This window comes from Dendrobates tinctorius, unplaced genomic scaffold, assembly GCF_039654945.1.
Source record: "Dendrobates tinctorius isolate UK_male_01 unplaced genomic scaffold, ASM3965494v1 ptg000158l, whole genome shotgun sequence".
In the NCBI taxonomy this organism is placed as follows: Eukaryota; Metazoa; Chordata; class Amphibia; order Anura; family Dendrobatidae; genus Dendrobates; species Dendrobates tinctorius.
This window is the reverse complement of record NW_027361825.1, coordinates 36,102,178-36,115,752: the sequence shown is the minus strand read 5'-3', so window position 1 is coordinate 36,115,752 and position 13,575 is coordinate 36,102,178. Positions and strand designations below refer to the sequence as shown.

General features: G+C 41.9%; 1 protein-coding gene across 5 annotated transcripts; it reads right to left on the bottom strand.

Annotated features, from left to right (window-relative positions):
• Positions 1–60: 60 nt before the first annotated feature.
• CCNP (cyclin P) lies at positions 61–13,220 on the bottom strand. 5 transcript variants are annotated; one of them, XM_073549312.1, is made up of 10 exons: positions 13,064–13,194; positions 9,682–9,806; positions 8,437–8,574; positions 7,794–7,875; positions 7,483–7,640; positions 7,308–7,406; positions 7,082–7,237; positions 5,546–5,704; positions 915–1,087; positions 61–671 (listed from the first exon to the last, which is right to left on the bottom strand). In XM_073549312.1, the coding sequence occupies exons 3-10, from the start codon at positions 8,572–8,574 to the stop codon at positions 500–502; spliced, it is 1,137 nt and encodes a 378-aa protein (XP_073405413.1). In that variant the 5' UTR covers positions 9,682–9,806; positions 13,064–13,194; the 3' UTR covers positions 61–499. The 5 variants fall into 5 exon arrangements, with proteins under 5 accessions (XP_073405413.1, XP_073405414.1, XP_073405412.1 ...); XM_073549313.1 differs by lacking the exon at positions 13,064–13,194 and adding an exon at positions 10,972–11,802; XM_073549311.1 differs by lacking the exon at positions 9,682–9,806 and having other exon boundaries at positions 13,064–13,220.
• Between the last annotated feature and the right edge of the window lie 355 nt (positions 13,221–13,575).

Below are 13,575 nucleotides of genomic sequence, written 5' to 3'. Positions count from 1 at the left end.
CCTCCGCCTAAACAACTTACTAAAGCGGTAAATGTACAAAATATATTCTGTGAGACATAATACATACATAAAATTATTCTCTTTATTAAACACATGCCGTTTATAGCTTATTTTTGGGATCGATTTTGTAGGATTTATATACTGTACATACATTATATTAATAGCTACAGACACACGTTTCTTTTTTTTCCTTAAAAATAAACACTCTCACCACACTCATCTAAAATACCGTACATTCGTTACACATAGGAAATCTAGAAATTAATACATTTAAAACATCAACTTCTTTTCTATATTCTACATCTCAAAGTATTTTCTTATATTGGGATCTGATAATGTAATGTATGTTCTCTTTTTTTCTCAGTTTCTTCAGTGTTGTCCCATAACTTTAATCATAGCACAGATTTTTCTTTATTTCATTTGCGGACATCGATGGCCCCAATTTTTAGGACTTTAGGAAATTCCCAATACCATCCCAGTAGACACAGAAGGAATTGGGCTATAACAGCCCCATACAGTGGGCCAGGTGTTTGGAATTGGCCATGGCAGGTCCTGTGCTCACTCCATGTCTCTGAGGACGGGAAAATTTCTGCCAAATGGATTTGCAATTGGAGTTGGCACGGAGGGCGAATTTTCCCATAAGTTGTTGAGTATAGCTTAAATCTGCATCACTGAAACGATAGAAGACACAAGCCAACTTTAAGAGAATATGTAGGATTTTAAGGGGGATTTATAGGATTTAAGAGTATATAAAGCATTTCTTCCAAAACCAGCAACAAACTCATCCACAACTCAAACACATTAACGATAATGAGCAGCAATACTACGTACAACCGATGGACATTTCAACCAATTGGCTTTTTACCAAACTGTACAACCTCATTAAGTATCTTAACACTAGAGCTGGTGTGTACCTATACGAGTAGAGCGGTACTTTTCCCATCTGTTCTGGATTCCAGGTTCCAGATTCCCGTGATATCATCTGTGCCAATGACAATGCGCTACTTGCCAAAAGAGCCGGTTCAATCATAGCTCCATCAGCCTCCATTAGAGTCAGCTCCATAAAGTACATTGCCAGATACTCAACCTGGAGGAAGGGGGGGACAAGCACATTATATTAATACAGGGTGATGACATTTAAAGGGAATCTGTCAATCTGTAATGCTGTAGATAAGCCCCCGATGTAACCTGACAGATGAGAAAAACTAGTTATATTATACTCACCGGGGGGGGGGGGCACGGTCCGGTCTTGGTCCGATTGGTGATTTCGGTCTGGCGCCTCCCATCTTGTAGTGGTGACGTCCTCTTTGCTTCCTGTCGCGGCTCCAGCTCCGGCGTACTTTACCTGCCCTCAACAGGGCAGAGCAGAGTGCACCTACGCAGGAGTCACGACGGGAAGCGAAGAAGAGGACATCACCGTTAGAAGATGGGAGGTGCCGGACTGGACCGCGACACCCATCGGACCAAAACTGGATCAGGACCGCCCCTAGGTGAGTATAATATAACTCATTTTTCTTATCTTTCAGGTTACATCGGGGGCTTATCTACAGCATTACAGAATGCTGTAGATAAGCCCCTGATGGCAGTGTCGGCAGATGATACTCAAAAAATGAGGTGACAGTTTCCCTTTAAAGGAGTTTTCCCATGTTTGGAGTCAATGTTCTAATTTATATATGAATATAATTAGAGTGGAATTCTTTTTTTTTTGCACTTGTGTTTCATAAAAATTTTTGCACCGTTTGCCTTCTGTAGCCCGAGTGAGTTCAGGGTTGAACAGGGATGTCTGAGACCCACAGGGGGAATGATATCTAGAGGCCCACCCTACAGCTATATGCAAATATCTGTAAGCAGTTGACCCCGCTATAGTGGAGCATTGACTGTAAAAGACAAGCAGGTCCTGCACATCTACTATGCACCACCATACCTGGGATGTACCAGTAAGGTAGTTTGCATGAAAGTGCTTCTTTGGTTAAAACAAGTTATAATAATAGCACATACAAGGGAGAAATACCACCATACCGTGACCAGACCACATAGTTACCGAATAATACTACATGCAAGGGAGAAATACAGCCACACCCTGACAAGACCAAATATTACCATCAGATAGTGACCAAATATTACAATACTAATCATGAATAAAAACCACAATACTAACAACACTGTTATTACCACCAGTGACATTATATACAGGAGTGTAAGGTGTACAGTGTAGTGTTAGTGTGCAGGTAATACAGTGACATTATACACAATAGCTCTGTATATATACTGCTAGAAAAAATAAAGGGAACACTAGACACTCATACTGAGCAGACACATGGATGTTAGTGACCTATCATTTCTATCTTCCTATCATTTCTACCTGTTTATTCCATTGGCACAACAGCAGGAGAAATTGAATCACAATCAGTGTTGATTTCACAGAAGTGTGACTGACTTGGAGTTACATTTTGTTGTTTAAGTGTTCCCTTTATTTTTTGAGCAGTATAGTTTATAATGTGCAGTTAATACAGTGATCACCAGAGATATTAGCTATAGTAACTCTGTATATGGTGTACAGGTAATACAATGATCACCAGTGACATTATACACAGGAACTCTGTATACAGTATCAGTGTATAGGTAATACAGTGAACACCAGTGACATACGCAGGAGCTCTGTATATAGTGTACAGGCAGTACAGTGATCACCGGTGACATTACAAACAGGAGCTCTGTATATACTGTCAGTATACAGGTAATACAGTGAGCACCAGTGACATTTTATACAGGAGCTATGTATATAGGGTCAGTGTACTGGCGCCGCGTGTGATGGCCCAGTCAGGTGCCGCGTGCGACGGGTGCACTCAAGTCATCCGCCTCATTAATTATTGCAAAGCAGAAATACATTTCAACTGAATTTATGTCCTCGGACACATATTCAGTTGAAACCAGCGGGCCCTCTCTACATCCTGCTTGGGGGCCTGCCTGCCAAGGGTCCACAGGGGAAAGCACCGGTATTCACCTGGGCCAGTCCGACACGGTGTGTGTTGCACTGTCCATTGCAGGCTGCAAAATTATTTAACTGAGAATCCGTCAGTCTGTCCACTATCACGTTCTGAGGGGGAGTTTATAACTTATGTGTCTTTTTCGGAGCTCCACTCAGCTGATTTATGGCCACAAAGTGCATGAAAACAAAGAGCTTGGAAAAGCAAAACGGTGCAACATTTGTAATGAAACAGAATTACAAAAATGATTTATTTTGCCCCAAATACATGCATGGCTGTCACATATGTAGAGAAGCTGATTTTTATAACACTGTGCAGTGGTCTCTTAATTTTTGCCAGAGCGGTGTATGTATATATATATATATATATATATATATATATATATATATATCAAACATATACAAACACACATATACACACCGTATATTCTAAGTGGTGTAATACCCTTTAATCTAGAATATTCATGAAGACAGTTACCTTGAAAGCAAAAAAGACAACCTGTACCTTTGCTCAGATGAATTAATGAAAAGGATTACGATGATATTGACCTTCTATTTGTATAGTAAACTAGCTGAAGAGCCCGGCGCTGCCTGGGCATAGTAACTAACTGTGGTTAGTTATAACAAATTATAATTATCCTCCATCCCATAGTCCCGTGCCCATATACCCATCATACATATCCACCATCCCATAGGCCCGTGCCCATATACCCATCATATATATCCTCCATCCCATAGGCCCGTGCCCATATACCCATCATACATATCCTGCATCCCATAGTCGAGTGCCCATATACCCATCACACATCCTCCATCCCATAGTCCCATGCCCATATACCCATCACACATCCTCCATCCCATATACCCATCATACATATCCTCTATCCCATAGTCCCGTGCCCATATACCCATCATACATATCCTCCATCCCATAGCACCATGCCCATATACCCATCATACATATCCTCCATCCCATAGCACCATGCCCATATACCCATCATACATATCCTCCATCCCATAGTCCCGTGCCCATATACCCATCATACATATCAGCCATCCCATAGTCCCGTGCCCATATACCCATCACACATCCTTCATCTCAGTCCCATGCCCATATACCCATCATACAGTCCCGTGCCCATATACACATCATACATACCCACCATCCCATAGTCCAGTGCCCATATACCCATCACACATCCTCCATCCCATAGTCAACCATTACGACATCATAATCAGCGGCGGGGCTTGCAATCTATTATGACATCAGCGTCGCCATGGCAACCATTATGACATCATAATGAGGGGCGGGGCTTGATACGCACAGACTGTTTCCCCATTATGCAAATATGGGCATTATGACATCATAATGAGGGGCAGGGCTTGATACGCACAGACTGTTTCCCCATTATGCAAATATGGGCATTATGACATCATAATGAGGGGCGGGGCTTGACACACACACACTTTTTCCCCAGTATGTAGATAGGGGCAAAATTGTTTGGTAAATTGGAACGCGCAGGGTTAAAATTTCGCCTCACAACATAGCTTAGGACGCTCTCGGGATCCAGACGTGTGACTGTGCCAAATTTTATGGCTGTAGCTGCGACGGTGCGGATGCCTATCCCGGACATACACACATACATGCATACATACATACTTTGAGCTTTATATATTAGATTTGAGGCTATGTTCACATTTGCTTTTCGGAGGCCTTCGTCATCAGTACTCACACATCTGATGGCAAGATTGGCGCTACCCATACCATCAAAATTAGGTACATAATTATAAATTGCACAATGTGACAGCTTCCGATCGGCATAGAAGCCATGATGGAAATGTGAACATAGCCCTAATCTAACAGCGCAAGAGCATAAGGAGTATATTATGGGGGAGGTCTATGCCCTCAATGGATGTGAGTAAACGTAAGCACAACTGTTAGATGGTGCACAAGTAGGTTCCCAAACAGTGCTGACTGGTATAGTAAACTTGGCACACATCAAATGCCGAAGAGAAGACTTTAATGCAGTCCATGTAAAGTAGTAAGGTTTATACATACAAACGTTTCGGTCACTATGACCTTCTTCAGTGTAGCAACTTATGTGTATGGTGTATTGATAGGGGAATAATACTTTTGGAGTGAGTAGCCCATAAGGGTTAAAGGAGAATAACCTGGCCTGTGGGATTGAACTAGGTAAGTAGGCTATAGGCACCCCATCCTAAAAGGTTTGCGGTTAAGTCCGACACAGTGTCCACCGCTTGTCTTATCCCCTCAATGGGATGACTGTGCAGGAAGATGCTATATCCTATACTAGGATATTTTGGTCCTACCAAGATAAATAAATAGACTTGAGTGTCTATCCTTCACCTACAGGAAAGGTATCAACCACTGAGGACTCTCAATTCTGAATATTTTTCTATCCTTCACCCATACATTCATGTCTAGTGGGGTGGTGGGTAGTGGTGAATCGACATGCATCGACGTGCATTTTGTGAACCTTACATCCTATGCTTGTATTAGCATGCTTACTTGGTGCTAAGGTTGACGTCTATACCTACATTTTCAGAACACTTTCCAGTAACTGAGAGGAGGCGCAGGAAATGCAGGGGTTGTATGTAATGTAGCTCAAAGCTCAGGCGGTAGAGAACCTTCTTCTCCATTTTCAGAAGCTCTTTCTTGCTGAAGGCATCTTCCATCATGAAGCAAAGCTCCGCCGGCTGTAAGAAATAGATAAATGGATATCAAAAGCCAAAAAAAGAAAAATCAGCTGATGAACGCACACTTATAGATGTACATGTAGTAGAGGCGAAGTGTGCTACTGCTTCGATGCCTTCGAATAAAGGAAAATTAGCTCATGTTGTCCATTCCCTTTTGTTATGTGCACCATAATCCTACATGGACCTTGAGGTACCCATACACAGAGAACGGTCAGCCAAATGCCATCTTACCTCATCCCCTTTGTGGTACGGCGACTGCCTATGTTGTTAATGATAAGTAATTATCACAGAGATACGTGGCCGTGATGGAAGCTTGGGCTTGGCTTGGCTCAACAGATCTATTGCTGAGGTTTACTATACATTGGAAGGCTTCCAGGTGGGTCCAGTCACCTACATACCCCACCCCAGGGGATGTAGCTGAACATCCAAGATGGAGCCTGTGTGTTTGACACATGGCAGTGAGTGTTTGGGAGTCTGTCAGAGTGGTCTGTATGCAGAGAGGGAGAAGGCCTCCTGTGTGTGTGGCTCCAGACCGAGCCTGCATGCTGGACATTGCACAGCCTGTGTGCCCACAGGCCTGAGGGAACAGAGCTCCGCTATGGTCATTGAGATTTTGTCTGCCTGATGTAAAGTCTGTTTACCTTTTGTTGGTGTTTTGGTGGTTTATGAAGCAAATAAACTCACATGGACTTTCAAGAGAACGGGCCTCCTGTTTCCTCCTACGCACCTCAATACAAATCCCTACACCTGAATACATTGCCATTTAGCTCGGTAGCATGTGTATGTGTTAGTAATTAGGATGGAAGCCATTGCCAGATCCATATCTCTCCCCACATCTAGCCCAGGCAATAGTTGGGAAGTTCCCATACAAATGGTCATTAGGTTTGGCTAGTATACATCTCATGTGTATTGTCAGCTTAACTGACTGTCCGTACACATTAGACTAATGTTGGCCGAACTCACCAAAAGCTATGCGTTCAGACGTCAGTCTACTGTGTAAAGGGACACTTGAAAGAGGATTTTCTGACCGATGATTTTGCTCTCCAGGCGATAAGCCGCCAGACATGTGTGGCAATGGAGCAATGGATGTCTCAGAGAACACAGGATTAAAAAAAGAGAATGGTGGACTCCTTCTACATTACCCCAGTCCCCCAACACACGATCTCCAGGATAAACCTAGAGCAACAACTTTCATCTAATGTGGTTTCCCAAAATCGTGGAGTCACGCCTCTTATATAGTCACCAATTCATTTGTGGCCTGCCATTCCGTTCTGTAGGCAAGATCTGCTCTCGAGGTTTAGTGTACAATGTGGGTTAGAGAATAAGGGCACATGCAGAACTTGCTTCAATGAAAACATGTATAAAATGTCATCTGACCTCAGGGATAAGTCTCTCCTCCATCTTGCAGGCAATGTAGAGGCAGCTGGCAGCGAGTAACTGGAGAAGAGGTGTGCGGATTTTGTGAACTCTCATGTAGGAATTCATTAAGAACACGGACAGATAAAGCGTCTCGTCTTGTAGGCACAGATATTCCTATGGATATAAATTCGGAACATTTAAAGGACAGTTTAGTGATGGTGTTGGCATAACATAAGGTACATACATGAACTTGGACCACCCAGTCCACCAGCATTGTTCTCATTTCCGTGGTCACAGCCTTGGGGATGTCCACTGCTTGGAGGACGTGCTTGGATTGCTGCTTCTATAAGCAATAAAAAAGAGAAAGTTAGATGTAGTTGATGGACTTTTGCATTTAAACACATTGTAGGTTTACTCACCAGCATACTGTAGAAGATATCCAGGGCGTATTCTTGCTCAGTGTGCATATCGAGCTTCAGCATGATCTGGGAAAGGTCTTCTCTCCAAGAGTCATTCAGAATGAAGCCTGAAGAGCTGACGGCCACCAGGGTCTGGCGATCTGTGACTTCTGGATCAGCTGGAGAAGTCAGGAGATCCTTCAGGATTAGGCATATCAGACACAGAGATCCAGAATGGCCTGATCTAGAACGGATTATATTATTCTGCCTATCCCATATATTATAGATCATTATGATCCAGATATTGCTCAACATATCATAGGACTTCTCACCTTTCTCAGATATCGAGTTGACCACTGAAGTCACAACTTTGTCGATGATCGACGACTTGGGACATGGAAAGAGGCTTTTCTTCTATGGAATCAAGATCAGAGTACATATCAGTAACCAGACTTCTGATTTCATCAAATATACTCAAGTCTTCAATAGTGGTGCTGCCCTTCCAAGATCTACAAATCGATATGGTCCTATCAGTGGAGGTAAAAGAGGACCTGTCACTTAACATAGATATGTCTTATCTTTTACCTGATGCAAATTGCCATTTTTCTCTTGAATCCAGTGTTTTTGTTTTGTTCCTGCACCTCTGCATTCCTGAGATATGGTCTTCTCTTTCCTGTATGCAAGACTCATCTTTTAAACCAAGTGGGCGTGGTTCTCAAGATGATGACCATATAAAGAGTTGTGGGCTGTGCCCATTTGGCTTAAATGACAAGATTTACATAGAGGAGGCCAAATCTCAGGAACAGAGAGGCTTTGGTAGAAAAGAAAAACAATGCCAAATTCAGGAGGACAGCGGCATTTACACCAGGTAATAAATTACAAATGAATGGCGAGTGACAGGTTCCACTGTAAACCAAAATAGGGCAATAGTTAGCCCTGAAACCATGAATGATTGTGACATTTTCATGTCCTCACCTTCTTGTCTTCCTTCTTGCAGTCTTCTCTCTTGGTCTGGGCCTCTCCTGAATTATACAAACCCCACTTTTTGTCTTCTCTCTTGCAGACAATTTTATTGTTGTCCTTGGTCTTGAACGGTTCTCTTTTTCCTTCCATCTGGAAGTAGCAGAGCATGACAGTTATCAGTCCATTGTATGGACAATTCTGTTATACACACTTGCTCGCTGGAGAAGCTTTCACCTTATTTATGATCTATGGACTTCAATGAGTGATATCCTGCAGGACAATGTAATTAGAATGGGAGAATCTTGACGGTCACCCAATGGCAAATATTAGGTGGCCTAAACAAACAGATGTTAGAATTTGATATGTAATAGACCCAAGAAATTTTGGAAAGATTGGAGATCAAGGTAAAAATGAACGGTGGGCATACCGTAAATTATGGCACAATAAGAACACGTTAATATGAATTAAAAAAGGGAATTAGGTTTCCAGGAGTGCCTCAGGACAGGACACCAGGAGGTAGTCCTTCCTTGACCTATAACGGGACAGGATCACAGAGAGGTTAAAAGACCTCCACCTCCATCCTCCAGTATTTTTCCAAGTACCACCGAAGGATGGATGCAAATGGTCTATGAGACCCACTAGAAACTCATAAGTAAGAACCACTTTAACAGCTCCAGCTCGATCCCAAGTCATGACAACCTGACAAATGAATGACCCGCGGGATGACCGTTACCATGCAAGTCCAAAGATAAACATAAGGAAGGAAAATAAGGGGGCTGTCCTGAGGGACTCCTGGAAACCGAATTACTAGTAAATCTAATTCCCTTTTTCCAGTAAATCCCTCCGGACAGAACACCAGGAGTAATACCAAAGAATTTGCTCCAGGGTGGGTATGGAAGCCCCAAAGGACCAAAGTCCCAGCCAAGAACCAGGCTAGATATCAAAATGATCTGTAGGATTAGAAGAAATATAGACAACTAAATAAATCTGCAAAGATAAACCACCGTAGTGAGTGTCTGATATATGCCTATAATCCCAAATATTCAGTATAAATGTGATAAATTATATAGCAGAAAAGGAGACAGCGACACACTCCCCTGTTTCCCCAACACCAATAATGAACCGGAGTGATTGTTAGATTATACTTAAAACCACTGCAGCCATAGAATAGACCTTAAACACCTCTTATTGCCCAGCAAAAGTATGGCGATAGCCACTGCCACCAACTAATGAGGACCGTGGCAGACCAACAATAACCTTGCATGTGCATAATATCCCAGGACTGTTCCTTCACCGCTCCTCCTGGGTTCAGACTAAACCTTGGTGGTTACAGACCAGCTTATCATAGCACAAGAACTCCTGCCAGACTGAACCCTGGATTGCTGGAACAAAAACAATAACCATTATCATCTGGATAAATAGGCATAGCATTGGGATGTCTATACATTACTCATCCAGGAGCTCACGGATGTCTATTTTGTCTGCTTAGATCTCTAGGCCTCAAGTAGGGGTCGGTTATAAGGAAATATGCAGTCTGGCAAGTAACATCCCGCCATTACCAACGCTGGGTTCCTCATCAGATCCCAACTGATATGGAATCGTGGACCATCACTCCTGTGGTGCCAATATTAACGACACAGGGAGTCTGGACTCTCAAATTGATGAAAGTGGCCTAAATATATATATATATATATATATATATATATATATATATATATATACACACACACATACACAGCTCTGGCAAAAATTAAAAACCACTGCAAAATTTTCAGTTTGTCTAATTTTTCTTTTTATAGGGATATTTTTGAGTACAATGTAAATTGCTCTTTTATTCTATAAACTACTGACAACATGTCTTCAAATTTCCAAGCACTAAATTTTGTATTTATTTTCAGAAAATAAGAAATGTTCAAAATAACAAAAAATGCAGTTCTTGCAGACCTCAAATAATGCATAGAAAACAAGTTCATAATCATTTAGAAACAACAATACTAATGTTTTAACTCAGGAAAAGTCCGGAAATCAATATTTTGTGGAATTTCCACAAAATCACCTTGAATTTCCAGGACTGGTAGTTCTGGTTAGTGAGGCATAGTACTGAGAACTTGACAGGATTGCTGCTAGTGGAAATCTTCTTTGTTGCTCTGTGCTGCTTTTGCGTCACTCTGGGCCCATAACCTGTTGGCAGCGGATTATTCAGGATACTTTCCAAGCGTGTGACAGCAGAACTTCTTTATTCAGGAACAATTTATGATAAGCTTAACAGATCAGGAATAAATCAATTGTGTATCTACCTGTGCAGCATCTGCAGCAGGCTGCTTCATCTTCCATACCCAGACTGACACAGGAAAACAGGAAATAAAGTCACATGCTCTCCCTGTGTGAGCCTCTGGGAGTTTTTTTTTGTAGTTCTAACTTTATAAACAGCGTACAAATCTAGCAACTAAACACTCAGACAGGAATGGAGTTGTTGCACCAAACATATTCCAACAATAAGCAATATGAAGCGCCATATAGGCCACAACAAGAGTCTATGTTACTCACCGGTAGGCCACAAGTCCTGTATCGATAAGTCTCTTGGCACACCAGACACACTTGGCCACTCCCTCCTTTTCATGAAGCATGGCCCCCAATCCCCTCCGTACCGTATGTTTACATCAGGGGTTGCAGGTCACATGATGGTCCTTCTTTTGCAGTCCAGTCGCCACCCTCATTTCTGCCTTACTCACACAACTTTGAAGTCCCAACTTGCGTCTCTCAGAATGGCGGCTATAAGCCAACTCTGCTCCCCACATGTTCATCCTGCTACAGGTCCAAGCGCCAACTCCTCCCATTCTCTGCCTTTTTATAATCATTAACTGTGCCATAGCTGTCAGCTGACCTGGTGCCTCCTCTATTATTTCCCTCAGGGGACGAGTACTTCGCTCTTCAGTTCATACTAGTGTAATTCTCTCCACTTTCTCTTTTCTTTCATCTTTGGTCAGCAGATGGCGAAGTTCACTTGCAGACAATCAGTTTTAAGCATTTCTGTGTGTATCTCCTCATTCCTCTAACATATCCAGCTTTAGTAAGCTGGTGCGCTCATACCACAAGCGCCCACTGGACGGTCCGTAACACTGAAGCGCCCTTTGGCTCTCTACAGTAAGCATTGAGACAGCTGAACTGTGCTCCTTGTTGGATTCTACTGTTGTCATTTAAAAGCAAATTCATAGGATTGCAACACTTCAGGATACATGCAGTACTGTGTCATTAATGCCGCCACCTCTCCTATCTAGTGGGGTCAGCAGTTTTGCACCCACAATACAGCAGATTTGCTGAGGATTTTCAGTTGCATATACACACTCATGGAATTTGTTGCAGATCTTCTGTTATGGATTTCCTAACATACTGTACATTGCACCAAAAACTGGCACAGTATTAAAGTCTGCTCCATGGGTCTGTTTTCGCAAAGTAAATTACCACCTACTACTTCTTAGCTGGTACTGCAACACGCTGCAGACTTTCTGCACACAGATCCCAAAAGGGGGGAAAAATACAATGCATAATCATTGGCTTTTTTAGTGACTTTTTTTGTCCTGAATTATTCATTGACATTTTTTGCCCAAATTCTTTAAAGGTGGCACACTTGATTCATGCATTTCTTTGCACAATATTAAATAAGATTTTAATTTTTGTCTTTATCCTTTTTTTTGAGAAAAAGTTTCATTTTCCATTAAAAAATATGACATGCAACTCTTAACATTTAAGCAAAAAAATACAGGAGTACAAAAGTCACTCCAGTGAAGGAATTGAAGTACATTTGGCAAAAATGTCAGCAAGCATCTGGGAAGCAAAACCAAACTCACAATAGTGTACATTTAAAAAAAGAAACCACAGGAGAACACATAAAAAGATGATGACTTAAAAAAAGGAGCAAATTAAAAGAAGAATTTGGCGCAAATAAAAAAAACAGGCTTAAAATACCAAAAACTAGACCAAGAACAGGCACAAATGCGATCGTGTATGAGGGTCCTATGTGTGCAGGTGCCCTCAAGCCTTAATTCAGGAAAGATTCAGGTGTGATTGCAGCTACTATTACATAGGGTACTGCTGGTGAACTGACTTACATTGTGACCTCAACAAGCAAATTGCAAAAAAAAATTCAGTTTGTCTCATCCATTTGCAACTTGTTTGTCATGGTACCGTAGTGGGGTCACAATGCAACCCCATTCACTTGCATTACTCTGTGATCTTGCAGTGGCCGAGAATGACGGTCATGGAAAAAGTCACTATTCACCTCCAGTCTGAACCATGAATAGATGTTTGATGAAATCCTCACACTACAGACTGGCAATAGCTATCACTTTAATATCAAAATGGGCTTTCCTCAAGGGTTATCAAAAAAATCCATATTTGACTAGTACAAGAAACTAAAGCAACAATGACCAAAGTGATACCTCTATGTCTCATCCGCGCACAAGGGCAACAAAAGCACATCTACAGTGTGTCAAACATCTCCCCATATCTCAGCTTCCTGTGATAATGATGCATTAACTATAATGACACCAAAAATGTAATGCTTTTAGTGGCATTAGCCGAACTTTGCGCACACACAACCTCTGTAAGTCTGTCTCCCTGCATATTCCCTTTCTCCTACCTGTGCCGTGAGACTAATCCACACAGATTGAGAGTTGCTGCTGATGCAAAGAATTGTGGGTAACTAATTAGCACAAGTCGGTATGGAGTGGATCACCATCATCAGGAGCCATATTCACAACAATGACTAATGCTGTATTAGTTTCACCTTCTGAAGGTTCTAAGTGCCAGACTATCAGAATGCCTGGCTGCTAAGCTGCTTGGGCTGTGTTCACATCTGTGCTTTTACATGCTTTGTTCTTTTATATTACAACAACAAAAATACCAAAAGTGGCTCACAAGTCATATAACAGACACCAGTAGCACCCTCTGGACCTATTGAATATGATAGGATGCCAAAGGTTTCTGCCATTATTTATGTTTTCAGTATTTACATCTTAGCCCATGTATAGTTTCATGCACACTTTAGGCCCGATTCATTATTGCATTTGCACCTTTTTTGTCTAGTTTATGGTGTTTGTTTTCTGCCTGTTTGTTCCAGTTTATTTTATACATTTTTGCCTGTTTTTTTAT

What these genes read in the sequence shown, in the direction of transcription:
- CCNP (XM_073549311.1), bottom strand. Translation starts at nt 8,574, where the DNA reads ATGGAAGGAAAAAGAGAACCGTTCAAGACCAAGGACAACAATAAAATT. An exon ending in GCAAGAAGGAAGACAAGAAG is followed by an intron (nt 7,876 to 8,436) that starts GTGAGGACATGA and finishes TTGATTCCATAG; the next exon opens with AAGAAAAGCCTCTTTCCATG. An exon ending in CTGGAAAGTGTTCTGAAAAT is followed by an intron (nt 1,088 to 5,545) that starts GTAGGTATAGAC and finishes CCCTTCCTCCAG; the next exon opens with GTTGAGTATCTGGCAATGTA.